We start from the raw sequence: 27,107 nt of genomic DNA on the forward strand, positions 1-27,107 counted from the left end.
TTCCAGAAGGGCCCTGGTCACCGAGACCCGGAAAGCTCCGCGCGCACCCCTGAGGTCAGGAGCGGGGACAGCCGGAACTGCGCAAGCGCGAGACTGCTGACCCCCTCGGGTTTCACTTCCGGGGGTCGCACAGCCCGGCTCTCCGGGCAGGTTGTTAGGTCTGGTGTGTGCTCGGCGGCCACCTCCCTCCGATTGGCCCGGTGGGAGCAACCCGAGCCGAGGCACGCGGCCTGCTCCAGCCCGGCCATGAGCGCGGCCGCATGATGCGTCCTTGCTTCGGCCCCTGCAGTCGCCGCCGCGGCCGCCGCAGGCCAGGAGGAGCCGCAGCGCCGGGCGACCCCTCCCGGGCCTCGGGTGAGTGCAGCGGGCTAGGCTGGGTCTGGATGGCTGCTCACGCCCAAGTCTCCCTGCTACTCTCTGCCCTCTGCTCCCTGTCCTCCACCCCGCCGGGATCTGCAACATTCCTCAATTCCTCAGGACACTTCTGTGCTTGCACTTGGCTTTCCCCAGGCGTCTCCGTGTTACTCTTAGGGCCCTAAATGCAGCCTCAGCTTTTTGCCTGACCTTGGGCGTGACAGTAAGCTCTCGGGCCATGATTTTCTCCTCTAATAACCGGTTGTTATTAGGGCTAGAGGAGAGAATGGCTGTAAACCCTTCTGTAAGCTGTAAAGAGTTGTTTATAGGCGTCTATTACAATGGGCTTTCTCCCACATTGTGCTTGACTTCTTGAATGCTCTTGTTCTTCCCTCCCTTTTCAGTTTGTAACTTTTTTCTTTCATTCTTTGCACATCTTTCATATTATCTTCTCTTCCACTGTCAGTGATTTTGGGGGGAGGGGGGGTGGTTTCTGTCAGGGAATATGGGACAATCAGGTCAGTCTTAGGGCAATGTCTGCATCTTTTCTTCGTGCAGCCAAGACTCATCTCTCTTGAGGAGTCACTGCTGCTGGAATTAAGTCTCTTTTTGCCTTGGCTGGACATACTTTATTCGTTCGAGGGCAACCAGTTTATTATGGTAGTTACATTGGAGTGTGAGAACTGCTGATACAGCTGCCTTGCAGTTTCTTTTGCTGTCCAGGTTGTGCGCAGTGCTTTCCAAACCTTTGCTACACTGTTAGATTTGCATTCTGCTTAGTGCATGTGCTTCATGCGCATGGATTTGTCTGTTTCACTCTCACTGCCTCAGGTGGCCTAGAAATCTAGTTCAGCATAATTTTCTTCCTAAACTCTTCGCCTCACAGATAAGGAATTTAATTTTTTGATACTGCCTTACAACTTTTCTAAAGTCACCTTTTAAATATTTATTTACTTATTTATTTATTGTGTTTTACAGAGAGGGGGGAAGGAAGGGAGAAAGGGAGAGAAACATCGAAGTGGGAGAGAGACATCAGTTGGTTTTCTCTTGTACATGCCCCAACCAGGGACCGAACCAGCAACCTAGGCACATGCCCTGACTGGGAATCGAACTGGTGACCTTTCACTTTGTGGGACAACACAACCAATTGAGCCACATTGGTCAGGGCTAAAGTTATCTTTTAAAAAAAGTATCTTGTTTGAAAAACGGAATGGAATACAAATGATAAATTGCATTTCTTGAATGTAATGGAGAATAGAAGGGTTAGATTTATTGAAGTTATTTGTATCACATACTTTTTGGAGGTAGACTAGTAGGTTCACATTGACTTTTTTAAAGAAATCTTCATCCAAGGACATTTTTTCTTGCTTTTAGAGATAGAGGAAGGGGGGAGATAGAGAAAGAGAGAGAAGGAAAGAAAGAAACATTGATTGGTTGCCTTCTCATACACACTGCGGCCCCAACCTGAGATCTAACCCACAACCTGGGCATGTGCCCTGACCAGGAATTGAACCCTCAAACTTTTGGTTTATGGGACAATGCTCCAAGCAACTGAGCCACACTGGCCAGGGTTTACATTGACTGTTGAGTTGAGAGATGGAGGAGAATAAGACCATCTGAAAAGGTAATTTCTTAAAGAATGTATAAAATAACAGTTGGAACTGGATGCAGATGCCTCCTATGAAGGTGAAGTGGGTAAAATGTACACAGAAGTGTTGTTACCAAAGACTCAGGGCCTGCCTCGGCTTCCAATGAGTGGGTTGGAACTTGGCAGCCACACTCATCCGTTCACTATAAAAGCAGAAATCCCCTTCTAGAAATCCTCTTCTCATGGTACAGATAGGTACCACTTAATAACGGGGATATACTCTGAGATAGGCATCATTAGACGATTATGCTGGGTGTGAACACCATAGAGTGCACTTACACAAACCTAGACAGTGTGTTATACTACACACCTAGACCATATGGCAGAGATGTTGCTCCTGGGCTGCAGACCTGACAGAAGTGAGCACAAGAGAAGATGAGGCAGTCGAGAGACAGCAAACAAGGTGTTTGAGGCTGCCACCGGCGTAACATGGTGTGGAGGGTATACTCTAATGATTAAAAGTATAGTATAGTAAAGCCCTGGCCAGTGTAGCTCAATGGATTGAGCGCAGGCCTGCGACCCAGAAGATCACGGTTCGACTCCCAGTCAGGGCACATGCCTGGGTTGCAGGCCAGTTCCCGGCAGGAGACACACCAGAGGCAACCATACATTGATATTTCTCTCCCTCTCTCCTTCCCTTCCCCTCTAGAGATAAATAAATAAAAAGATTTTTAAAAAAAGTATAGTATGGTAAACTTATTTATTATCAAGTATCAAATATTACATACTGTGCATATTTGTATGCGTAGTGCTTTGAAATGACTGGCTGCCCTTTGGTTTGTGTGTACTGGCATCACCTGAATGGGAGAAATGTCACGCTATGACGTGACTAGGCCGTTGGACTGCTGCGGCTCCTATGATCTTCTGAGATGACCGTCCTGCCTGCAGCTCGTTGTTAACCAAAATGTCATTCGGTGGCATGTGATTGTATCAGCGTAAATAGAATGGCTGGAACTTTATATAAAAGCAGTCTTGACTTAGTCAAAAGTATGGACATACTTTTACATTCTTACTAAACTGTTCACTGCAGGCTTGGACTCTTTGGTGATATAAATAATATAATCTTTGTTAATTTGAGGAAATGGGACTAGGAGTAAGTTCCCATACAAAGGTAATGTTTGGGGTAAGTTGAGAAGTAGTTTTCCTAATGATTCCAGAACTTTCCTTCTCTGAACAGCTCTATAGGATAATTTTCTTGAAGCAGTGTTTTGGGTTTATGTGTGATTATTAGCTAGAAGGACTCGCAGAACTCACTGAAAGCTGTCATTACAGGGAAAGAGTACAGACTAAAATCAGCCAAGGTAAGGCTTATAGGACAGAGTCCAGGAAAGTATCAGAGGTGGGACTTCTGGTGTCCTTTCCCGATGGGGTCAAAGTATGTTACTTTCCTGGTGTCCTTTCCTTATGGGGTCAGAATATGTTACTTTCCTGGCATTCATATGAGGCAGTTTGCAGAGGGTATTGCAAGCCTGGGAAGCCCCCCTGGGCCTTGGTATTCAGAGTCTCTATTGGGGTTCCACTGTGATTGATTGACTGCTTATGTGGTTGATCTCAGTTTCCAGGCCAGCTGATACTGCATGACCCAAAGCCCCACCCCATGCTGAATTGTTAGTCTTTCTTGTGTGGCCAGCTACCACCAAAAATCTCATTGCCAGCTGAGGACAAAGGCCAGGCCTCCTTTTGGGCAAGGTTAAATCTTGTACTGCACAAGTGACTCTCCCTTCTAGACCATGGAGGAGACGAAGGCCTCCGGGGGAGTTCTCCCAGCCCTGGTTCCTTTCTAGGTAAAATATCTCTGAATAACCATCAGTCTTTTTCCTCCCCGTTCCCCTGAGGAAGAGCCGGTCCCACTTTCCACCGTCACCTTGTATCTGTCCTGTGTCTGCTTGTTACGGGACAAGCATTTAGTCATTTACTCTCACTTGCCTCTTTGCTTTTCTTCTTTCACTGGCTTCTTTGCCTCTTTCCACAAACATGTTCTTGTCTTGCTAATTGTAGCCTTGCTTATACTTCATTCCATTCTTGAAAAACCTTCAGTAGAATCCTGTTAATTGTCTTATAAAATCCAGACTCCTTATGGGGCCAAGATAATTCCTTATATTAATTAGCACAGCGCCTTATAGTTTTGAAAGCACTTGTGTTATCTTTCAGTGCCTTGCATGTGGTGGGGTGCTCGGTAAATGTTAGATTAATGAATAATCGGGCCGGGTAGCGAGTGAGAGTCTTCTAGTAGGAGGAAACGGCAGGGGCAGCAGCAGAGCCGTGGAAGGGCACGCGGCACGGGCAGCCGGCCTGAGCCCTGTGTGGAAGACAGTGGTGAAAACTGGGCCTGGAAAGGCAGGGGGAGCAGATTCAGTGGAGCCTTGAATGTCATGGCCCCAAGGTTTGGGACCGTGTGGGTTTTGTAACCCACTCTGCGATTTTGATGGTTAACTCCTGCAGCCACATAGAGGGTGGTTGGAACCTGGAAACCCTCTGAGGTTAGGATTCTGCGGATGTACAGGCCAGAGGTGAGGGTGCCTGAACTTGGGGTGTGCAAAAGGAAGGACTAGAGCTGTCAGTGGGAAGTGTCAGCAGCGTGTAGGAATGAGCAGGGAGGAGGAGAAGTGCGCCTGGACGTTAAAGGTGCCTGATAAACACTGGTTGTGTGAGAAGTGTTGTCAGTGAGTGTAAGCAGAGGCCCACTGTGGTTAAGCTGGTGGTTTGGTTCTCTCCGGGAAGGGGTGCGGTCATTTGCAACACCCGGTAAGTAGGGGGCCCTCAGAATAGAGGCTTCCAGTGTCCTTTGAGACAGGCTTTTACAGCATCACTTCTTTGTTGAAATGTTTTGCATTCTTAGAGTTCCGCATTTCCCTAATTCAGTTTGTTCATTATAGAATGCATTTTCTAAAACCAAGTGCTTGAGACGGGGGCAGTGTATTCTAATGGAAGAACATGGGCTTCAGAGTCTAAACAGCCCTGACTTCGCCCTTCATATACTGGCTGTTAACTTGGCCAAGTTACTTCAGCTCTAAGGCCCAGTTGCCTCGTTCCTAAAATGCTAATAATAGTGCCCGGCTTTTAGGGTAGTGGAAGGAGGAAATGCGGTCACGTATATGAAGCTCCTGACACACAGATGCTCAGTAATTGGCCTTTCCTTTCACCTTCTAATATGTTACATTGTCATGAACTTGCAACTGAGAGCTAAACCTGCTATTAGTGTGTCAGGTGGTCATAGTGTTTTGGATTTGGGTGAGTCTGATGTTATAAAAATTTGCTTCATATTAAACAAGGAAGCCCTGTTTAGGAAACTATGGAAGGAGGCGAGGATTCATCAGCAGCAATAAGGTTTGGCTGTTCCCTGGGGCAGGACATTTAGAGAGGTTTGGAATTCTGGGGCTCTTTTTACTTCTGGCTTTAGGATTCTTCAACGGATACTTACTGTGTTGGGGTTTTTTAAACCGCTGCTCCATTTGACATTCAGAGTCAGGCTGTGGCTCTAGCACAGGGACAAAAGTGAAGCCTTTGGCGTGTGGGTGAACATGCCTTTGACACCGCCCCGTCCAGCCTGCGTGCTCCAAGCGACACGCCCCAGATTGACACTTCCCCAGGAAACCCCCTTCTGGGGTGGGTTTTTCTCTCCTCCCCTTCTCGCTCTGCCCCCTTAACCCTTCCACATTTCTCTCCTTCTCTCCAAGGCTTCTGACCTCCCGGCCCCACCCCCCATGCCAATCTCCCTCTTGGATCCTCATTCACATTCCTGTCGTGTTCCCCTGGGCTTCCCTTCTACTTTTTCTTGTCTTCCCCAGGCATGTTCCCTGATGCTCTCTCATTCACTCAGCAGGTATTTGCAGCATGTGCAGTGTGCTAGGGCCGTGCTGGGATATTAGGAGGAATGTTCTGTTGAGGGTCTGACAAAGGAAGCGACAGCCAGCAAGATGGGTGGATGAGGCGAGGTCAGCAGGCCACTGAGTGGGTAGGTTTTATAGGCCACAAGGAGGCCTCTGGCTCGTATGCTGACCACAGAGGCAGTCACGGGACGGTTTTAAGGGAGGGACCCACCTCCATCTGATTCTGTCTGTACTCTGGGTGCTGAATGGGGAACAGGTGGTTGGTTGAGTAGAGGCAGTGGCCGTAGAAACAGCACTGATTAGGAGCCCAGGTGAGGGCTCATGTGCCTTGATCTGGCTGGGTGGGGAGGTGGGAGAGAGGGTCCGATTTGGGTGGGTTTTGTGGGGGAGAACCCACAGGACTTGCTGATAGGTTAGAGGTGGAGGTGGGGGAAAGAGTTACATGAAAGGTGAGTCCTGTGTTTTGACCTTGGCAACTAGATAGCGGTGCCCTTTATTAAGATGGAAGAGCCCTAGACATGTAGCTCAGTTGGTTGGAGTATCCTGGTGTGCATGGTTTCGGGTTCCATCCCTGGTCAGGATGCAGGCAGGAATCGACCAATGAATGTGTGAGTGGGTGGAGCCACAGACCTCTCTCTCTCTCTGTATCAAATCAATAAGTAAGAATTTTAAAAAGATGGGAAGGGTGGGGCATGACAGTTTGTTGTGGGGGGACGTGTTTCTGCTTTGACCTTCCTGCAGTGGAGCTGTCGAGGAGCCAGTGGGTGTACTCAGCGATGCGGTGTTAGTTGGGGAGTTTCCCAGATACCTATTTGTAAGTGCGTGGGGCTGAGAGCCTGTGAGACCGTTCGTTTAGAGAGCATGGAAAGGGGGAAACCCAGGACTGAGCGTGAGCACTCCCCACGTTTGGGTGTCTGTGCAGGAGAAGGACCCTGTAAGAGCCTGAGGTGTGGCCATTGGGAAAGGAGAAAAACTCAGTGTTGTCCCCACCTGGCCCCCATTCTTGAGACTGACTTTCCTCTCCTAGTCCCCTGGCTTTCGGGGGTTGGAGTGTTTCCCAGTTTGCCATCCTTTTGAATATGCAGTATCCGTGTGCTATTTTGGAGTAATTAAGTACTTTAGTGTAAAAGACCTTTCCGGAAAGGTTAAATACATTTACTATTCACAGTGAAGTAATGAGACTTGGCTTTAGTGAGCTTATTATTCTGTTGGGTTTTTTCTTCAAAGGTTGATATTGTTTAGAACAGGTTAATGTTCTTTAGATTCAGTAATTTGAGGGGAAAAACAGTGGCATACATTATTGGTAGGGTTTGAAGGCACAAACTAAATCTTTCATGATTGTAAATTGATGGAAAGAACATTTAAGAACGTAAATGCGGTAAATACACTGGGAGAGTATCTGAGTGCACCATTGTTGTTCCAAAGTCGGTGAGGACTCTGGCTCTCTGTTTAGTATAACCCACTGAACTCAGGCCCCATCCTGCTTCACAGTCATTCGGGCTGGTGGCCTACCTGGGACAGTGTCCGACATTCTCCTTTCACTCCCCGTCTCTGCACCCGCCCCCACCCGTTTGCACGGCCACAATTGAGACACTGTCATCATCCTGAATGGTGCCCCCTGGGAATTCTTGTATGTCCACCTGCTGACCCAGCCCAGTTCTCTCTGTCACTTTCTCCAAACCCGGTTCCCATTCTCATGAGGACTTCCAGTCCCTTGAGGTTGTCTGTCACCTGGTTTATCAGGCGTCGCCCTTCATCCTGCGCTTCGTGGTTAATTGTTGCAGCCCAGGTCTTGTCTTCGATACCCTGGTTTTCTGTCACCAGCTTTGTTAATCTCCAACCCCGCATGAGTCTTTGTAGCACTGGGCTAGGCCTTTGGGTAAAAGAGCTGGGCATTCCCATCACTGTGTTAGAGCTGGCCGGTATCGGTGCTGTCTGCACCCAAGGTTCGGTGCTGTGGTTCAGCCCTTTTCTGGTTGCCCTGCCCCCCCCCACCTCTTTTCAGTCTCAGTAGCTCTTCCTAAGCTTTCCTCCACTTTGGATACCCACAGCCCTCCTCCTTACCCCTTGCTCAGAAAGAGTGTTATGGGACATGACCCTCTCCAGGTTCAGTCCGTCCTGCCTGTAGGCCCCTCCCCTCCCTCCAGTCTAGAGAAGAAGGACCATTCTGTCTGTCAGCTGTCACTGCCCTGAGTCTGCAAACTTGGACCCACATTCCTTAAACACAGAAAAAAGTGAGCCTGTCTTGCTTTTGTAGTTATAGGAAAAGTTCAAATAACAAAATGAGAAATAAAAAAGAAATGGGAACAAGCATGGCTGGACCTCTTAGCTTGTATTCTATTAGTCTAACAGTCTAATGGCTTACCTGGGCATGTACTCCTCATTTTCTTTACATTCGGTTGCTTCTGGGCCATCCTAGGCTTTTTAAAAGTGTGGTGTGGTCAGACCAAGGTGCAGCGTGGTGGGGCTCCCGTGGAGTCTCAGGAACTAACAGTGACTTTGGGTGGGCACTTACACCCTGTGGGTCCACGGTGGCTCATCTGTAAAATGGAGATGCCAGGTATTTCTTTAAGTTCATTGTAGCTTTAAGTGAGATTATACACAAGAGAGGAAATAAAAAAATGTTTTCCTCCACTCTTCCTTCTAGCTACCTATGTCCTTCACTTAACCATATTTGTAAAAAATTCCTTCTTTAATTATCTCGCCACCCCACCTCCAAGGCCTCAGAGCCCTGTTTGGTGTGTCGACTGGTCTCACCTTCCTTCCTGCCTTTAACGCCTTCCCTGGCTTCCTTTCCTGGCCCTTTCTACCTCTTCCCCCCCTTTCATGCCTGTGTTCCCCAGGGTTCTGGCCTCACACTTCTGGGGCCTCTTGGGTGAGTACACCTGTTCCCACCTCACCTGTTCCTCTGTGCTGGCGTCTGTCCTTACCTGTCTCTAGTTTGGGGCTGGAGGAGATCGGATTTTAATTGATTGCTGGTCAGCCCTGCTGGTTATCCTGCAGACACCCCAAATTCATTGAGCCCCCATCTCGGCACTTTGTCCCTGAGTCTCAGCTCCCGTTCCCAAGAGTCTCAGCCAGGGCAGTAATGCCTCTGAGTCCCTTTAATTTTCCTATACTGTGTCCTGCCCATCCCCTGTGGGTTGCCGGGCTTTTTCTTGCTGGGACTGCCTCTCAGACAGCCCTTTTCAAGCCCTCCCTGCTCCCCTCTTGGCCCCGGCCTCCGCCATCTCTGCTCTGGGCCACAGCAGCCTCCCCCATGTCTGCTCTGGGTCGCAGCAGCAGCCTGGTCTTCCCCCCTCCCCCCTAGCCCCACTTTTGTTGCCAGGTATCTTTTAAAAGCTTCTCTCTGTTTGCCTAAATTCTCATGCCTCCTATTCCAGTGGAATGAAGTGTGCAGGCAGACTCTGGCTTGGCGTTTAGAGTGCTTTGTTCTGGACCTCAGTCTGTCTGTCCTTGGGTCACACTTCCCCTCCCTCTCCCCCACGTCCTTTCCCCTCTGCACACTCTCTCTCCTCCTGCCTGTATCTTGCTTGTCCATCAGTGCCCACCATGTTATCTTTACTGACACTGTTTCTGGTTCCTCCAGACAGAATTAGCCTTCCTCCTCTCTCTGCCTCATCACACTTTGCTCCCAAGTTGGGGATGACACTTAGCACATTGTTTATGCGGCTGACTCCCACCTCTGCTGCCTGTGGATGCACAGGGGCTGGGCTTGCCTAGAGTGTGTGCTCGGAGGACCCCTGCCCCCATGCCCAAACTAAATGGACCTCTCACAGCTGGCTTTGCTCCTCATGCTGCTTCTGTGTCTGAAGCAGAGATTTGCTTATTTCTGTGCTTTATATAGGTCATCAGTGGGTGAATGAATAGTAGAACAATGATGAAGTTAAACGGCATTTTAATATAAACATGAATACCGGACTCCTGGGTAGACTTTCTTTTCATTGCCTTAATGAAGTATTTGTAACTTAATTCTTTTTTGTAATAATTGATCATCAAAGCATACTAATGTCTTTTGTTTACTTATTTTCAGCTTGTTTATGAGAAATACACATTTTGAGTCCTGGCTGGTGTAGCTCAGTGGATTGAGCGCGGGCCTGCGAACCATATGATCGCGGTTCAATTCCCAGTCAGGGCACACGCCTGGGTTGCAGGCCAGTTCCCAGCAGGGGACTCACGAGAGGCAACCATACATTGATATTTCTTTCCTTCTCTCCTTCCCTTCCCCTCCAAAGATAAATAAATAAATCTTTAAAAAAAAAAGAAATATACATTTTGTTTATAGCCAAGGAAAAAAGTGAGGGGAAGAGATTAAGAAACTTAACCAAAGATACAGTTAAAAGTAAATCAAAGACAGATCTTGACTCCTGAATACATTTAAAGTCGTTGGCTGTTGCCTCAATATTTTAGTAAACTTGCTATATATAAATACCATATTTTAACAGTCATCACCATAAATTTAAGCAGCTTGGCATTTATGGCCACATTTTTAATATATTTTATTGATTATGCTATTATAGTTGTCCCATTCCCCCCCCTTTATTCCCCTCCGCCCTGCACAGCCCCTCCCCCCCGCATCCCCCNCCCCCCCCCCCCCCCCCCCCCCCCCCGCCTTTAGTTCATGTCCTTGGGTCAAGCATGAATGTTCTTTGGCTTCTACATTTCCCACACTAGTCTTACCCTCCCCCTGTCTATTTTCTACCTACCATTTATGCTACTTATTCTCTATACCATTTCCTCCCTCTCCCCCTCCCACTCCCCTGTTGCTAACCCTCCATGTGATCTCCATTTCTGTGGTTCTGTTCCTATTCTAGTTGTTTGCTTAGTTTGCTTTTGTTTTGTTTTAGGTGTGGTTGTTAATAACTCTGAGTTTGCAGTCGTTTTACTGTTCATGTTTTTTACCTTCTTTTTTTTTTTTAGATGAATCTCTTTAACATTTCATATAATAAGGGCTTGGTGATGATGAACTCCTTGAACTTGACCTTATCTGAGAAGCACTTTATCTGCCCTTCCATTCTAAATGAAAGCTTTGCTGGATAAAGCAATCTTGGATGTAGGTCTTTGGGTTTCATGACTTGGAATACTTCTTTCCAGCCCCTTCTTTCCTGTAAGGTCTCTTTTGAGAAATCAGATGACAGTCTTATGAGAACTCCTTTGTAGGTGACTGTCCCCTTATCTCTTGCTGCTTCTAGGATTCTCTCCTTCATTTTGGTCTTGGCTAATGTAATTATGATGTGCCTTGGTGTGTTCCTTCTTGGGTCCAACTTTTTTGGGACTCTCTGAGCCTCTTGGACTTCCTGGAAGTCTATTTCCTTTGCCAGATTGGGGAAGTTCTTCATTATTTGTCATAGAAGTTTTCAATTTCTTGCTCTTCCTCTTCTCCTTCTGGTACCCTTATAATCTGGATGTTGGAATGTTTAAAGATGTCCTGGAGGTTCCTAGCCTCTCCTCATTTTTTTGAATTCTTGTTCCTTCATTATTTTCTGGTTGAATCTTTCTTTCGTTCTTCTGGTCCACACCATTGATTTGAGTCCCAGTTTCCTTCCCATCCCAGTTTCCTTCCCATCACAATTGGTTCCCTGTGCATGTTCCTGTATTTCACTTAGCATTGCCTTCATTTTTTCATCTAATTTGCGACCAATTTCAACCAGTTTTGTAAGCATCCTGATTACCAGTGTTTTGAACTCTGCATCTAATAGGTTGGCTTTCTTTTCATTGCTTAGTTGTATTTTTTCTGGAGCTTTGATCTGTTCTTTCATTTGGGCTGTATTTTTTTTGCCTTGCAGTGCCTGTTCGTAGTAAGGGGAGGAGGCTTAAGTGTTCACCAGGACGGGGCAACCCACTTGGCTGCATCGTGACACTGTATGTGGGGGAAGGGTCCGAGAGGGAACAATGGCACTTGCTCTGCTCTCTGATGGATTTCAGTCACTTCCCCACTACCCACAAGCAAAGTGGGTCCTTCTGGTGCTGATTCCCTTGTGGGTGGGCTTGTGTATGTTCTAGGACCCCGTGGGTCTTTCCAACGAACTCTCCTATGAGGCTGGGAGTTTCTCCCACTGCCACCTCAACCCCAAGCAGTGTTTTCAATCAGTGGTTTGAGGCTTTATTTCCCGGTGCTGGGACCCGGGGTTTTGAGGTCTGTCTCGCTCCCCAGTTGCTTCTCCAGGTTCATCCTCACGTGAATGTTGGACCGCAGGCTCCGCTAGCCGCTGCCTCGCTGGCTCCACCAGCTGCTCCCTTGCTGGCCAGTTGCAGCATTGCCTGGCCCACTCCGCAATCGGCCGCCTCGCTGGGTCTGCCAGCCACTGCTTTGCCGCAAGTCCTCTCCACCCTGCCCGTCTCTGCCCCTCCTACCGGTCTAGATGAATGTGTCTTCTTTAACTCTTTGGTTGTCGGACTTCCATACATTTCAATTTTTCTGGCAGTTCTGGTGGTTTTTTGTTTTTAAATTATTGTTGCCCTTCTTTTGGTTGTGCGAGAGGAGGCACAGTGTGTCTACCTACACCTCCATCTTGGCTGGAAGTTATGGCCACATTTGTTATTAACAAGTTTAGAAGAGCTCAGAGCCGGAACTATGTTAGGGTGGTATTGAGGGTGGGGTGGGAGGTTGTCCAGGTAGGTTCGGGGGTGGTGGGGGGTGGTGACCTGAGTCCTGAGGAGACTTGCAGTGTGTGGGGAGGGCAGGGGAGGTGGCAGCGGAGCCTGGCGCACGAGGAGGTGCAGCAGACCTGAGGCAGGAAGCACTGGGCAGCCCCTGGGTGACCGGGAGGGACACTGGAATCCGTTTGGTAGCCCAGACTGGGGAAACATACCCTCCATGCCTCCTAATCTCTCCAGACCCTGCGCCTTCTTCCATATCAGACTCCTTGTGTCCAAGTCTGACACCTGGGTTTCAGAAAACAGATGCCGTATTTTAATTGGATTGTTTCCAGTTAGAAAATGGACAGAGGACCAGAACAGACACTCTTCCCTAGAAGACGTAGAGATGGCTACCATCAAAAGATGCTCAGTTTCACCAGCTGTAAGGGACATGCAAATCAAAAACACTGTGAGATGCCGCCTCACACCTGTTAGAACAGCTGTTGTCAACAAGACAAGTCATAACAAGTGTTGGAGAGGATGTGGAGAAAGGGGAGCCCTGGCACACTGCTGGTGGGAACGCAGCCACTGTGGGAAACAGTGTGGAGGGTTCTCAAGAAATTGAGTAGAACTACCAAATGGCCCAGCAGTCCTTCTAGGTATCTAGCCAAACAATTTGAAAACACGTTGTAAACATACACATACCCCTGTCATTATTCACAAGAGTCAAGGCGTGGAGACAAGCCAAGCGCCCTTTGGGAGATGATTGGAGAAAGAAGATGTAGTACACGTCTATAGAGGAGTACTCCTCGGCCATAAAAACAAGAAACTCTGCCATTTGTGACAGCGTGAATGGATTGTGAAAATATCACTCTGAATGGAATAGGACAGAAAAGGACAAGAACCATATAATTTCACTCACGTGGGATATAAAATAGAAAGCAACAAATGAACCAACCAACCTAGACACAGACAACAGTGTGGTGGTTACCAGAGGACAAGGGGGTGGGGGAAGATGAAGAGAGTGGAGGAGGCCAAATGTGTGGTGACGGAAGGAGACGAGACTCTGGGTGGTGAGCACACAACGCAGTGTGCAGGTGACCCACGATAGAACTGCACACCTGAAACTTACATAAGTATTAACCAGAGGTACCCCAATAAATTTACTTTTTAAAAGAGAACATAAAAAAGGTAAAGAAGAAAACACATTAACAACTGACGTTTGCTTGAGCAGAAAAATAGTATGTTGGAGGGGTACTGGATAAAACAGAGTGGCCGGGCTGCAGGCGCGTGGGCCAGGCAGCTGGGTGGGAGCCCGCTGGGCCGCAGGAGGATGCTGTTTGGCCGCCCGCCTGCAGTCGGGAAGATGGACCCCTGGGCTGGGCCTCTGCCCTCACTTTTCCCCCAGGGCCTTTCTCTTTGTCCTTTAGTTCTCCTTTCTGGGAGATTTCCCCTTTCTCTCAACCAATCCCGTTTTCAAGATTTCAAAATTCTACCATCATATTTTTATTGTTCAATAAGAAGGAAGTCCTTACAGTGTTCCTCTTTTTGTTTTAACGATACAGTTTCTTATTACTTAAGTTTTTTTCTCTGTGCATCATGCCTGCTCTGAACTTTTCCCCCTCTCCCATTTCTTTTGGGGGCTCGCTCCTTCATGAGAACTGTTTGGGGCGGTGGGCCAGGCACTCGGAGCCGTGGTAGGACGTCCTCTGACGGTCCTTGTCTTGGGCAAATGTGGCAGTGAGCCTGACTTCCTCGTTGGGGTCTCCTCCCTCCTGGTATCTTTAGGCCTTTTCTCTTGGGCTGGATGAGCGCTTCAGGGAGACCGTGTCCGCTGCCCACTGCCTGTGAGCCACGTGGGAGGTGGGGACCAGGAGCCTCTTCATGCAGTAGGTGGCCCTCCCTCACGTGCACCATGTCCCTTCGAGTGGTGTGCTCCTTTCCTCCAGCACTCCTTACCTCTCGGTCTCACTCTGCCCCCCTTTTCTGGAACCCCTTTGTTGCGGCTAGTAAAACGAATGCTGCCTGTCGAGACACAGGTTAGTCGGATTTGGCGCGGGTTATCCTTAGAGATCTTTTTCAGCTTCAGGCTTTGTGTCCAACACTGTGGCACGATAGCAGGAGGGTAAAAGGGACCGAATTACAGTACTTAATCTTCAAGGCTGTCAGTCAGTGTTCTCGGTAACAAAAACCTGGAGGAGTAATGATTCCTAGTCACGGATAGTTCTCAGTAACAGAACTTGATGTGTAAAATGTTATGTTGGTTATATACACTCCCAAAATTAATCATACCCTATGAAATATTCGGCACTTTTCTGTCATAAAGTAAGTAACTTTTCTAATCAAATGTTATTATCTTTCAGATCCTACCACATAGGACAGTATGCACCTTCAGATCCTGAAGAAAAGGCACAAAATGTTCAAGTAATGTTTCAAAATAATTTGTGAGGTAAGAATGTGGCTCTTCATTCAGGTGTGTAGTCACTGTCCCCTTGCTGGTAGCCAGCACTGGTGGCGCACGGCTGAAAGGCAGAGTGGGCCGCCCACAGGTGAATGGCAGTAAGGAAGTACTTCTCTCCGCCTGTTGCCATGGTTTGCTTGTTATTACCACATGTCCCAGGAGGAGAATGTGTGGTAGGGGTGAGGGTGGGGCTGTCCAGGAAGTGAACTGGTAAGTTATTAGCAAGTATTACAAGATGAGATGAATGTAAATGTAATGGAAAGCTTTTGCTTGTGTGGCTGTCCCTTTAAAGAGTGGAGGTCTGCAGTTCGTGTTCTGGGAAAGTGGTTTTATTTCACCTAGGACAAGCAGTTCAGGTTCAGTAGTAGACAAAACCGCATTAAGTTGGCCATAAAATTAGGAAAGCAATGGTGGGACATCTGCTTGACCCTCGGTCAACGCCTCGTGCGTTCAGGGTTCTCCCCAAAACGATCTCTGAGAGTTAAGTCCACAGCGATTCTGGCATTTAGTGTAGTGTACTCTGGCGTAGAGTGCAGCCTTACTGTAACGAGTGTACAGTTTTGTCCTGCATCTCCAATCGCTGTACCATTGCTCTCATGATCCCAGTAGTTTTGATTAGCTCAATGTTAAGGAATCGTTTCTTCATTTTCTCCCCTCCCTTCCTGTTGCATTCGTGAAGTGTAAATATAGTGACTCAGCGGAGTACTCACGCCATTTATGACCGACAACCGAATGCATCCAGCCTAACCCTGCTGTTGATGACTTTCTTGAAAATAGAGCCACTTCTGGGTATCAGATTGCTTTCCCCTTTGCCTTCTAGTGGGTTTGACGAACCTGGCTCTGAAGCACATAAGCATCGCGCAGCAGCCCCCTAGTACGCACTGCCAGGAGTGCCCTACCACGCCAGCGGTCGGTGACTTTGAGGCACCCTCCCTGCCGCCCACACCCCAGCCAGGAGGACCACCGCAGGCCTGCGTCCTGCGTCCTGCGCGCTCTGGCACTTCTCACCAGCGCCTCAACCGGAAGGCAAGGCTGGGCCGGCGCAGCTGTTCCGCCTGCGTGCCTTTAGAAGCCATTGGGCTGCACCAGCGCTGTGTGCTCCGACAAAGGGCCAGTCAGTCCGCCTCTGGGCGTGCGGCCACGCAGCGAATTGTCTCATTGCCCGGCAAGCCAGCTACGTTTCTCATGGAAAGCCTTCTACATGAGGCATCACCATAAACCAAAGGGATTCTGATCGGGGGAATTTTTCAGCTTAAGGTCTTGAGGTGCAGCTCTGACTCACTGAGAAACTTTTATGGAAATGACTAGGAAACGGTTCATCTGAGGGAGGTCCCACTTCCCTGTTGTTGCACCTGCCGTGAACAGACATGCACATGTTGACAGCACGCAGGCTCCGAAAAGCAGTGCAGGGCGAGCGGCCCAGGCCCTCCGTGTGGGGGCTGGCAGTCCGGGGAGGCACAGAGGCTCCCGCGGTAGAAAGTGGTGAATATGCTGCAAGTGGAACTGACCCGTGGGCCCTGAGAGTTCGAGGGAGGCAGAGAAGCTTCCAGATACTGTGTCAGCCCTGTGAGAAAATCAGGCTTTACAACGGTATGGGCGTGTCTGATAGTCAGGGACCCTTTCCAGAGTATACCTCAGCGGAAGGAGAACCGCCTTTGGGATGATTTGCTTGGAAGAGAGGAACGCGGGGCCCTCCCAGGGGAGTGGGGTGGACTCAGCTGCGGCTCCTGCAGGGGAACTCGGGAAGGCGAGTCAGGCTGACGCAGCATTCGGGAAACGCAGCTAAAAAAGTGGCTGGCCAAGGTCTACCCACCTCGTATCTTTAGTTTCTTCTCTTTCACTTAAAACCTTTTAAGCTGTTTTTATCTGATCTAAGAGCAGGGTTACATTGCTGACCATAGGAACAATTTTATTTTTCTCTTGTACCACTCAGTATTTTTATATTGAGTGAGAATTTTGCAAGTTTATTTATTCACTAAATGTTTTCGTAGTTACTGTGCCCCAGTCCCATTTCAGGTAAAAAACAAAGCAACCAGAAGGCCTGTATGGGACAGGCTGCTGGTTATCACGTGTAGCAGACCTGACCCCGGGAGCACTCGTTCCCGTAACTCCTGCCTCTTCCGCTGGGGAGGGCCCAGTGTGCCTGTGCCGAGGAGGCACTTGGGTCATTTGATAAAAGGGTGCCAGTGTTGTTTTCTGTTCCTTCTGTGAACACTGAGGCCAAGTGAACTCTGCCTCGGTATTTCCTTTGTCTTTACTTATCCTGAGTATCACTTTTATCAAGTGCTGATAAGAGAAGCTCACATGTTTGAAGAAGCGGCAAAACAAGTTTTTAGGAAATGTGCGGTTCCTCTTCTGTGTCGTTGGGCCCTGTGTGTTCTCGGGTATCAGGTGTCAGGGACTGTAGGAAATACAGGAAAGGTGTCAAAGAATGGGTTAATAAGTGAAGGAAACTTTAAAAGATTAACAGATACAGTAAGGGCATGTTAGAAACAGTATACAGTTGAAGGAGACGGAGATAAAAATGGAAGCCTACTTCCAAAACACGATCACATGCTATTAGAGTTCAAATGTGGGAGAAATGAAAGTAAACTGAGAGCCACATCGGGGAAGCCCAGGCGGGCACTGCAAGCTCAGCGTTGAGGGGCCAGCAGAGAGTGCGTCAAGAAGCAGGCCCTTATTCATCACTCTCCCATCCCGCCGCGGCCCCGCGTGCGGGAGCGTGAGGTCGGCGTGCGCTGCAGCACAGGGGTCAGGCTGTGCAGGGCTGTGGGCGTGGCAGTCGGGGCTTGGGAACCTGGGTGCTATCATTCCACACCTGGCTTGTTCTTTTTCTGTCTTTGTCACTGTGGCTGCAGCTGGCCCTGCGTGGGTTCCCCGGAGCCTCATCCGCCATGTCCAATCCCCTCTAGGGTGCATCGGGAAACCATGCCGTCATCAGGACACCGGCTCCGTGATGTCGAGCACCATCCTCTCCTGACTGAGAACGACAGTTATGACTCTTCGTCCTCCTCTTCCTCTGAGGCTGACGTGGCAGACAGGGTCTGGTTCATCCACGATGGCTGCGGCATGATCTGCGCTGTCATGACGTGGCTTCTGGTCATCTACGCAGACTTTGTGGTGACGTTTGTCATGCTGCTGCCTTCCAAAGACTTCTGGTACTCCGTGGTCAACGGGGTCATTTTTAACTGCCTGGCGGTGCTGGCCCTGTCATCGCACCTGAGGACCATGCTCACCGACCCCGTGAGTCCTCCCTGTCAAGCGGGACTTTCCTCTTGGTCTGGTCTCGTGTGACACCACCGCCCGTGTGGCAGAGGGCCTCTTGCTCCCGTCACCTCAGGTTGTTACAATTCTTGGATACAGGCTTGTAGCATTTTTCACTGGAGAATAGGTGTCGCTTAAGTAGAAGTGATATCACAGTATGGTAATGAACAGCATTCCCCTTGGGCTGTTCATGCAAATGAAGGGATTGTGTTGAATGATTTCTAAAGTCCCTCCTAGTTTAAATTTTTTTTTTCTAAGGAATGGACTGGAAGCTGGGAGATTGGAGATCTCGATTTCACCACTGCACTAACTTTTTTCCCCAATCCTCACCAGAGGCTGTGTTTATTGATTTTAGAGGGAGAGCGAGTGAGAGAGAGAGAGAGAGAGACACCTATCTGTGGCCTCTCGTACGTGCCCCGTGTAGGCATCGAACCTGCCACTTTGTTGTGTGGGACTATACTCCAGCCACCTGGGCCACCCGGCAGGGCCTGGCCTTTGCAATAGCTTTTTGACCATAGGCAGCTCATAGATCTTCTTAGGGCTAAAGATCAGTTATTATCTCCAAGTTCTTTCTAGCTTTGTAATTCCCTTGTTTTTAAGTCTCAGTTAAAATCTGCAGCAAATGTCTTATTCTGCCTGGTCAGTAAAAGGTCAAGGTTAGCCTGTGTGTGAAGCAGAGGAAGAACTCACTAGTTACTGATGCTGTCAGGGGTGGGTTGTGAGGAAGCGATTGCTAAACAGAGATCAGGTTCAGTGCACAGGGAGAGAGCTGACACTGGGGTATGAGAACCAGGGTGGCAGGGTGGCCTTAGCTTTGGAGCAGTGTCCCAGAGAATAAAGGCGGGCTGGGTCTCACACAGTGGACTGCCCTTCCTGGTGCCTTGAAGGCCCTGGAGGCAGACCCTCGGTGCTTGGTGTAAGGCTGCTTCTCTGAGATTTTGAGACATCCTCTGTTTAGGCAAAGCGGTACAGATCCTCGCAGCTCAGCCACAAGTCACCTGCAGATGGTGGATTCCCGGCTCACCTGAGGAGGTGCTTCGTGGGAGGGCAGCCCGCAGGCCCCGTGGGAGAGGTTGCCCCTCAGCGGAGCTCAGCTGCAGGTGTGCGTGGCTGGGTGCTAGCAGCCAGTGAGGGGTTTAGTTTGAAACAGGCTCTTCCCCAGCACTGAGAATGATTTTAAACCACTGGTACAGGGACTGCCGATTATACATTAAAGTCTGGGCTCATATCTGTTGGTTAGCTTTCTCTAAAAAGGTACAAAGATGTTAATGTTTTGTTACAAAACTTTTTTAAGGTCAGGCTAAACTTTTTTAACTAAATAAGGTCAGGCTTTTGTTTGAGAATAAACTGATACCCATCAGTCCACAGAACGTGATTGACGTGTTGACTCATGTGATTTTCACTATATCTAAGTTCACGTCACAGGGTGTTACTCCGCATTACTTACCCTGTTGCCTGTTTGCCTGGCGGAGGCCTCAGGCCTAGGACAGTATTACAGACCCTGCCAGTGGCAGCTGGGAGCAGCACTTCGGCAACAACTGGGAGGCCAAGTCTGCCCGTGTTTTGTAGCCTCACCAGATTGTGGGGATTTGACCATAACCGGATCGGGTATCCCTCAGAGGCTTTTCAAGGACCCTCTTCTCCTGTCGTGTAGATAGCAAAGCCCCCGCCAGGAACCAGACCCACTCCTGACCCGTGCACCCCCGCCCCTTCTCGCTGCAGCACAGGCTCCTGCCCTTCCGTCTCCTTGGGCTTCTGCGTCACTGCTCCGCTGGCCTGCTGGCCCCAGGGCTCAGTGGGCTCATTTTCTAGAGTATGCATTTCTGCATGAAGCACAGGCAACCGGGGGCAAACAAATGGGATACAGACTTTGTTCCCTAGTTTGAGACATTTAGAACACCCTCCCCACCCTCCATCCACTCTGGTTGGGGCACTTATCTTAGTCCAGCCTGCCATGGTGCTCAGAGTCATCTTCCGAACACGTTTCCATGGCGTCTCTAGCGCCCAAAGATCAAGGCCTTCTGCCCTGCGGTCTGGCCTCCCGCCTACAAGGTCCTGTGATGACGGTTCCTGGCCCTTGTGCCAGGTAATCTCTTGCCATCAGTTTACATTTCCCTGACACATCTTCCGGTTGCTCCCTCGTGGCTCCTCTTTCTCCAGACCCCTGGCACTTAGGGCAGAAGCAGTGAGCTCTTACCACCCCTGACCCCAGGGTCAGAGGCTGAGTTGGGTCAGTCACTTGGGGCCACACTTTCCAGGTCTGAGTGTGAGTGCTCTTGGTCAGGTTGCAGACACAGGTGTGTTGCATAGACAAGCACAAGATGAAGTCCTCTGCAAGACTTTAGTTCAGGGCAGCACTCTCAGGCCGACCCTGCCCATTGGAACAGGGCGGGGGGTGGGGTGGGGTGGGGGTGGGGTGGATAAGGAAGTGGTGGCAGTCAGCTGCCCTGGAGTTGGATTGGCTGCACAAACAAACCCTGCCGCTGGTGTGACTTACATTAGCTAGAAAAAACTCGCATGACTTACCACTTTGTGAAGGACAAACAATAAGGTCTTTATTTTGAGTTCATTTTAATGCATGTTGTTTTCATGCAAAATAAAACTTCTAGTCCTGCCTGAGCGAGTTATTTTTCATATTAATAGGCTTCTAGTGGCAACTACTGCATTACTAACTATGTTATGATGTATAAAATCTAAGACTAATTCCTACAGTTATTGTTTTTAACTTTTCCCTCTCCCTAACTAAACACTGTTATTAAACTGCAGGGGGCGGTGCCCAAGGGAAATGCTACGAAAGAATACATGGAGAGCTTGCAGCTGAAGCCGGGAGAGGTGATCTACAAGTGCCCAAAGTGCTGCTGCATCAAGCCGGAGCGCGCCCACCACTGCAGGTACCGCAGCCCCTTCCCCAGGGCGGCCCGGGCGCCCCCCGACCGCTGCAGGCAGCTCAGAGCAGGGGTCCCCCTCAGGGGCCTCTGACCAGCATTACTGGCCTCTGACCAGTGTTTTGTATTGGATACATGGCCTGGGGTTGCGTTCGCTGGGAGCGGGGAAGACTAACAATCAAACCTCTCCTTTGCAGTATCTGCAAACGATGTATTCGGAAAATGGATCACCACTGCCCGTGGGTGAACAATTGTGTAGGAGAAAAGAACCAGAGATTTTTTGTGCTTTTCACTGTGAGTAGAAATATTTATGTAGTGACTTATATTGAGTTTTAAATTCTTTAACTAGAATCTTGCCTGGAGATGGTAAATTTATTCTAACATCAGACCAATTTCTCTCCAACCTTTGCTCTGGATTCAAATTATAATACTGTGCTGCGATTGGTGGGAGGTAGTCAAAAGATAAACGTGCGCTGCCTGTGTTATTGTTGTGTTTTACTGTCATGCCTTCTCTCAGACACGGTTCTTAGTAGGGTCTTGCTGAAGTTAAAACGTAACTCCTTACTGTGTGTTTTTCTTCAAACTCACTTGCCGTGGTCCAGCGTGATCTTGGGCAGGCAGATGTCAGCTGCCATAGTTGATTCCTTCCCTCATTAATTTTACTGACAAATGAAATGGAGGTGTCAGCATGCGATGAAGTGCCCTTTGCTCCTAAACATATGTAACCGCTCCCCAGTAGTAACCAGTTCCTCCCTTCGCAGATGTACATAGCTCTGTCTTCGGTCCACGCTCTGATTCTCTGTGGCCTGCAGTTCGTTTCCTGTGTCCGAGGGCAGTGGACAGGTAAGTCTGGGCGTGCCGTTCCTGGAAGCCGAGCAGCTGGGTGAAGAGGGGAAAGCTTTCAAGGAAAATTGACTTTCCAGTTTTGAAAGATATCCTTGCAGTTATTTTAGAAGTTGATTTTTTTAAAGAATATGGATAGGTAAGTTTTAAAGAACAGGTAGCATAAGCATGGTACAGTGGGCAAGAATACGGGTAAGTTTAACATTGCTTTTTTTCCCTAGAATAGTGAAGCTCCGTGTGTGTGTGTGTGTGTGTGTGTGTGTGTGTGTAACCTTCCGTAGTCAGTGAATAGTTTCCACTAGATAGTCTCATTTGTATTTTGCAGATCTGAGATTTAGAGGGACGTCAGTATTGTCCCTGGTATGTCTTTTCTGGTTAGCTGGTGAGGCATGTTCAGAGCACTCTCGCATGACCGAGTGTGCGTGTCGTGAAGGTGGGCATCAGGGGTCCAGCCTGGGTGCTCAGGCAGGCCGGCATCGTCCTGCCCTGGGGACGCATGAGGAATGGCCCCGTGTTCCTCCCGTCTAGGTACACGTGCCTCTCTTCTCCAGTTTTGGTTGCATTTTAATATACAGAGACAGTCTAAATAGAAATCTCAGGTAACGTGGAATCTTTGGAAACTGTTGGCTGGCAAATGGTGGTGTGAATTTGTGCTTGGGAGGGCCGACCTCCTTAGGGAAGTCGGCCCTTAGGGAGGGCCTACGGAGGTTCCCTCCTTAGGGAGCAATGAATGTGCCTCTTTACAAAACGAGCACATTCCCCCTGGAAGCCGGCCCAGGCTGCCAGTGTGAGGGCCTGTGAGCTGAGCACGGCACCCCGGTGTGGGTGTTGGTTCCGACACTGTGAGGCCCAGTCACAACCCACTTTCTCTTGTTCACAGAGTGCAGCGATTTTTCGCCTCCGATCACTGTAATCCTGTTGATCTTCCTGTGCCTTGAGGGTCTCCTGTTTTTCACTTTCACTGCAGTTATGTTTGGCACCCAGATCCACTCCATATGCAACGATGAAACGGTACCCTTCGTTCTCGGCTATGTTTGCTTTGTGTTTGGTGAGAGCCTGAGTAAGTGGGAAACCCTAATGCCCGTAGCAGGTGCGTGCCTATTAACGCAAGAGATTAACTGGGCGGCCTTGATAAGCTCCAGCAGGCTCGCTCTATTTGCTCTTCCTGTCAGTCCGAGCAGTGCGTGTTTCAGGGGTCTGTGTGGTTTGAGAGTCAGCAGAGCCAGGCAGATTCCCAGTTTGGGGGAAACCCAGCCCCTGGAGCAGCGGAGCGAGTTTCAGGAATTGATTGCCTTCACGCCTTTGAACTGTAGGCCTAGCGCAGACACTTGATAAATATTTGTGGTAAATGAATTAAAGGCTGCCCCTGGCCCAGAGCACCAGCTCTCTCTGCATCTCCCTGGCTGCCTGGGCTCTCTGAGCTGGTGGCCGCGGCCCAGCCATCTGATGTCAGTCTGGCCAGGCGGCGGTAGCCTGGCTGTGCTCAGGGTGGCCGTGGGGGCTGGTGCCGGAAGGAGAGCCCGCACTGCACCTAAACACCCTGTCCTCAAATACAGTGGCACAGGGACGTTTGATGGCCTCTCCCCCATTTTCACTGCTTGGCCTAACGTGGCTTTGTCGGGGTTTCTTGGCACTCACCCCGACTCACTCTTCCTTCTTCCAGGAGATCGAGAGACTGAAAAGTGAGAAGCCGACCTGGGAGCGGAGGCTACGATGGGAAGGGATGAAGTCGGTCTTTGGGGGGCCTCCCTCACTCCTCTGGATGAATCCCTTCGTTGGCTTCCGGTTTAGGCGACTACAGACAAGACCTAGAAAAGGAGGCCCAGAGTTCTCTGTTTGAGGCCCCTCCCGTTGTGATGGAACTTGTCAGCGGACTTGAAATTATTTATTTGGGGTCTGACAGGGAATGGACAGCTCATCTGTGACCGATGACCAGTAGGGCAAATGGAACCTACACAAACCAGTTGCTTGCAGCAAGCAGAGTCTTATGTGCTGTGTTCACAGTCACGGGTGGCAGGTTCTCCACACCAGTACCTGGGTGACGCTCATTAGTTTTCACCTGTACAACTAACCAAACGGATGTGGCCACGTGAAGAAGCTAAATGTCATTATCTGCTCACACAGGTAGGGTTTTTGTTAAGCAAACTTTGCATTTTCTAAGAAGTTCTGTGATATTCCATAGGTTCATAAGATCCTGTGTACTGAGCTGCTGTTTTCAATCGTGAGGAGAAAAAGTCAATCCAGTGAACAAGAGCCCTCCAACAGGCGGCTTCAGGGAGCTCCTGTGGACGCTGTGACCAGTGGTGCACTCCCTGGATCGAGAGGGAGCGTTTACTTGAAGTGCGTCTCGGTCTCTGTTAGTTCTGGCACTTTGCACTGAAGTTGCAAAAGATCTGCGCACCGAGCAGCAAGGGCGGCTGCGGACCCACTCCCACTGCCCGGGAAGAGGTGTTCTGTGACCCTGCAGCGAGGCTGCGTGCGTGTCTGTGTCTGTGTGCGGGTGTGTGCGAGCATGCACGTGTGTTTGAGGTTGACCGTGGTGTTTGGGCCATGTAGCCTGTAACGGCTGTGCGGTGAACGAGCTGTTTTTTAGAAACCAACGTTTCAGGGAAGTGGGAAGAGCTGCCCGGGATCCTCCTCCCGTGGGGTTCACTTTGAATGTATTGCAAACTGGAGAATATTTTGATCCAAAGAACAATCATTCCTGTGTGGTCCTTCGTTGCCCTCCTGTTTTCATTTTACCTTAAAAATCTTGAGTGTGTGAGGGCCTTGGAACTGACTTTTTTCATCCAGCCAAATTAGCAGTGTGTTAGCAGCCCCAAGAGCTAAGTCCCTGGCGACCTTCACATGGTGCCAGGAGGAGGGACGGGCACAGCCCAGTGAGACACGGGAGAGGCTGGTGTTGGTCTCTGGGCATCACTGAGGAGGGGAGAAGACCGCGAGGCTATGTGCCCTGGACTCTGCCTCCCTTGCAAAGAATATTTAGGATGGCAACGGCTTGTTTTTTTTTTTTTATCATTTTTGTTTCGTTTCTCTACCCACGTCACCAGTGATCAAATAAGACCTTTGGTGCAGAGCTTAAAATAATGCCAGAAAGCAAACAGCTCCCCTCCTTGGGGACTCGCCTTAAACTTGCCTGGTCGGTACATGTTTGCGGGACTCCCGAGGAAGCCACCCGTGACGGTCGCAGGGTCTCCTCTAAGCCTGCCCCTCGCCGAGGAGAGTTGGTGTTTCCCTCCCGGGCTTCACACTGCTCTGTTCATCTGTGAACCGTTTTTGTTTCTGTTTTTAAATTAACCCGTACCCTGTCCTAATCAGGGTTTCTACCACTGCTGATGCAAACCCACGAAGGGACAGATTCGAGACACACTCATAGCCAAGTGAACAAAGCTGCAGGACACTTTAGAAATGGACCAAGTCACTACAGAGATGTGTGAGCTGTCGGGGGCAGGCTGTGCCCCAGCCAAAGGGGCGACACACACACACCGTGGAGATACAGAGACCAGTCTGCGGAGGTGGTTCTGTGTATTCATTTGCACATCTGTCGTCTGGTTGGACATGTGGACTGGGCTTCAGTGTGAGCCTTTTAATAGGTATATCCTGTTTATCGATTAGAAAAATTACCCAAGTGGTGGAATCCTGTGAGACTTGGCAAGTATGTGCAAATCAAGTATACTTGACTTTTCAACCTCCTCTTTCGATGTAACTTTTATATAAAATAAAGTCGCCCATTGGTGGTTCTCAGTTCTTGGTGGGTTGTCTGTGGGTTTTCGGTGGCTGGCCTCTCTGTGGCGGACTGGCACCAGTGCCACGTGTGACAGTCACCGCTCCGCTGCTTCCCCAGCGTCCAGACACCTCGGCGCCTGTGGCAAGTGACGGGCATTTCAACACTGCTTGTGCGCACTCTGCCCCATCCAAATTTGATATTTGCTCTCAAATTGACACACATCATTTTACTTAGCTTATCCTAAACATTCCTGTATTTTTTTAGTGCTCTTTGAAATAAAAATAATTTTTAAAAAAATCTCCAATCCAGAATCTCAGCTTCCTACAATTTTATTCAGCAAATTTATCTAATATTTGCTCTTGAGGGACCCAGAGATGAGTGTCGAGGGTGACTGTGCCCTCGTCCTGCCGTGCAGGGAGGACGGGCGGCTCCGTGGATGACCGGCTGTGTGTCCCCTTTGGGATGCTCACACACACTTCCCCAGCGCACTTGCTGGCCTGTCCGATGCGCAGAAGCACAGAGGCATGTCCCCAAGCCCGGCCACCGGGCCAGCTGCAACGCCTAAGCTTGCTTGTGCCTCTGCAGAATTCTGCTGTGATGTTATTTGTATTCCTCCTATTAGGATGTTACATAGGCTTATTATTAAGTGTGACATTCGCGTGAAAATGGAAAATGAGAAGATTACCCCAAATGGGAAGTTGGCCAAATCTTATCTTCTATTATGTATGACTTCGGTTTGGCTGCCTAAGCGGGGAAAAGGCTGTCCTTAAGGATAACCTAGGAAAAGCGTGGGAACGGGGATGCCCACGGAATCCACGTGGGTTCCAAAGTAGCATTTGGGTGCCTCAGTGGAAGGGTAAGCTACCTGTAATACTGACTGAGGATCAGGCGTAAAACCACACTGCTCCTTATCCATCCAACTGATAGTTTAAGCAAAGGCCGCCCAGAGACCCAAGGGGAACGTGCAGTGACGATGAAGTGACGATGGGGATTTGTGGCTGGTTCAGTGGGTAGAAAGCCGAGTCAGTGTTTGATCTGTAAGAGGACTGGCTTGATTGTGTGGCCTGATGGGAAACTCCAGAACATTACAGAACAAGGCTCTGTGCACACCACGTCTTCGGTCCAGAGAACAGTGGATTTCTGAGTTCCTGATGCCCCTGGATTCACCACCTGCCCTCCCTCCCCTTCCCCGCTCACCCGGTGTTTTTACATTCTTGTTTTGTTCATTATAGTTCGTACTGCATGACTGACTTGTGTGCTAAGCCAAGTAGGATCCTGTGACGGACCATTTTTCACTTTCCCCAGAGATACAGGGCAGGTACCGCCCGGCCTCCCCAGCCCTCTGCTTCTGCTCCCGGCTTCTCTGGGTGCTCTGCATGGCTGCTGTCTTGAGACTCCCGTGTTCAATCCCTGCCATCCCAGGTTCTGCAGCTCCCAGGTTCTTCAACTGGTGCAGTACGAGCCCGGTAGTTCCTTGACAAGGGGGAACATTCCTCAGGTTTTTCAAGATTTTAGT

General features: G+C 49.4%; 1 protein-coding gene across 3 annotated transcripts; it reads left to right on the forward strand.

Moving 5' to 3' along the window:
- The first annotated feature begins 132 nt into the window (after positions 1-132).
- On the forward strand, positions 133-25,611 carry ZDHHC7 (zDHHC palmitoyltransferase 7). 3 transcript variants are annotated; one of them, XM_037040266.1, is made up of 8 exons: positions 133-354; positions 14,775-14,860; positions 17,785-18,115; positions 20,903-21,027; positions 21,219-21,315; positions 21,783-21,864; positions 22,745-22,875; positions 23,528-25,611. In XM_037040266.1, exons 3-8 carry the CDS (start codon positions 17,801-17,803, stop codon positions 23,702-23,704), a joined length of 927 nt encoding a protein of 308 aa, XP_036896161.1. In that variant the 5' UTR covers positions 133-354; positions 14,775-14,860; positions 17,785-17,800; the 3' UTR covers positions 23,705-25,611. The 3 variants fall into 3 exon arrangements, with proteins under 3 accessions (XP_036896161.1, XP_036896163.1, XP_036896162.1); XM_037040268.1 differs by lacking the exon at positions 133-354 and adding an exon at positions 4,281-4,512; XM_037040267.1 differs by lacking the exon at positions 133-354 and adding an exon at positions 12,239-12,262.
- The last annotated feature ends 1,496 nt before the right edge of the window (positions 25,612-27,107 follow it).

This window comes from Sturnira hondurensis, unplaced genomic scaffold (genome assembly GCF_014824575.4).
Source record: "Sturnira hondurensis isolate 20B ecotype Veracruz unplaced genomic scaffold, ASM1482457v3 Scaffold0002597, whole genome shotgun sequence".
Taxonomy (NCBI): Eukaryota; Metazoa; Chordata; class Mammalia; order Chiroptera; family Phyllostomidae; genus Sturnira; species Sturnira hondurensis.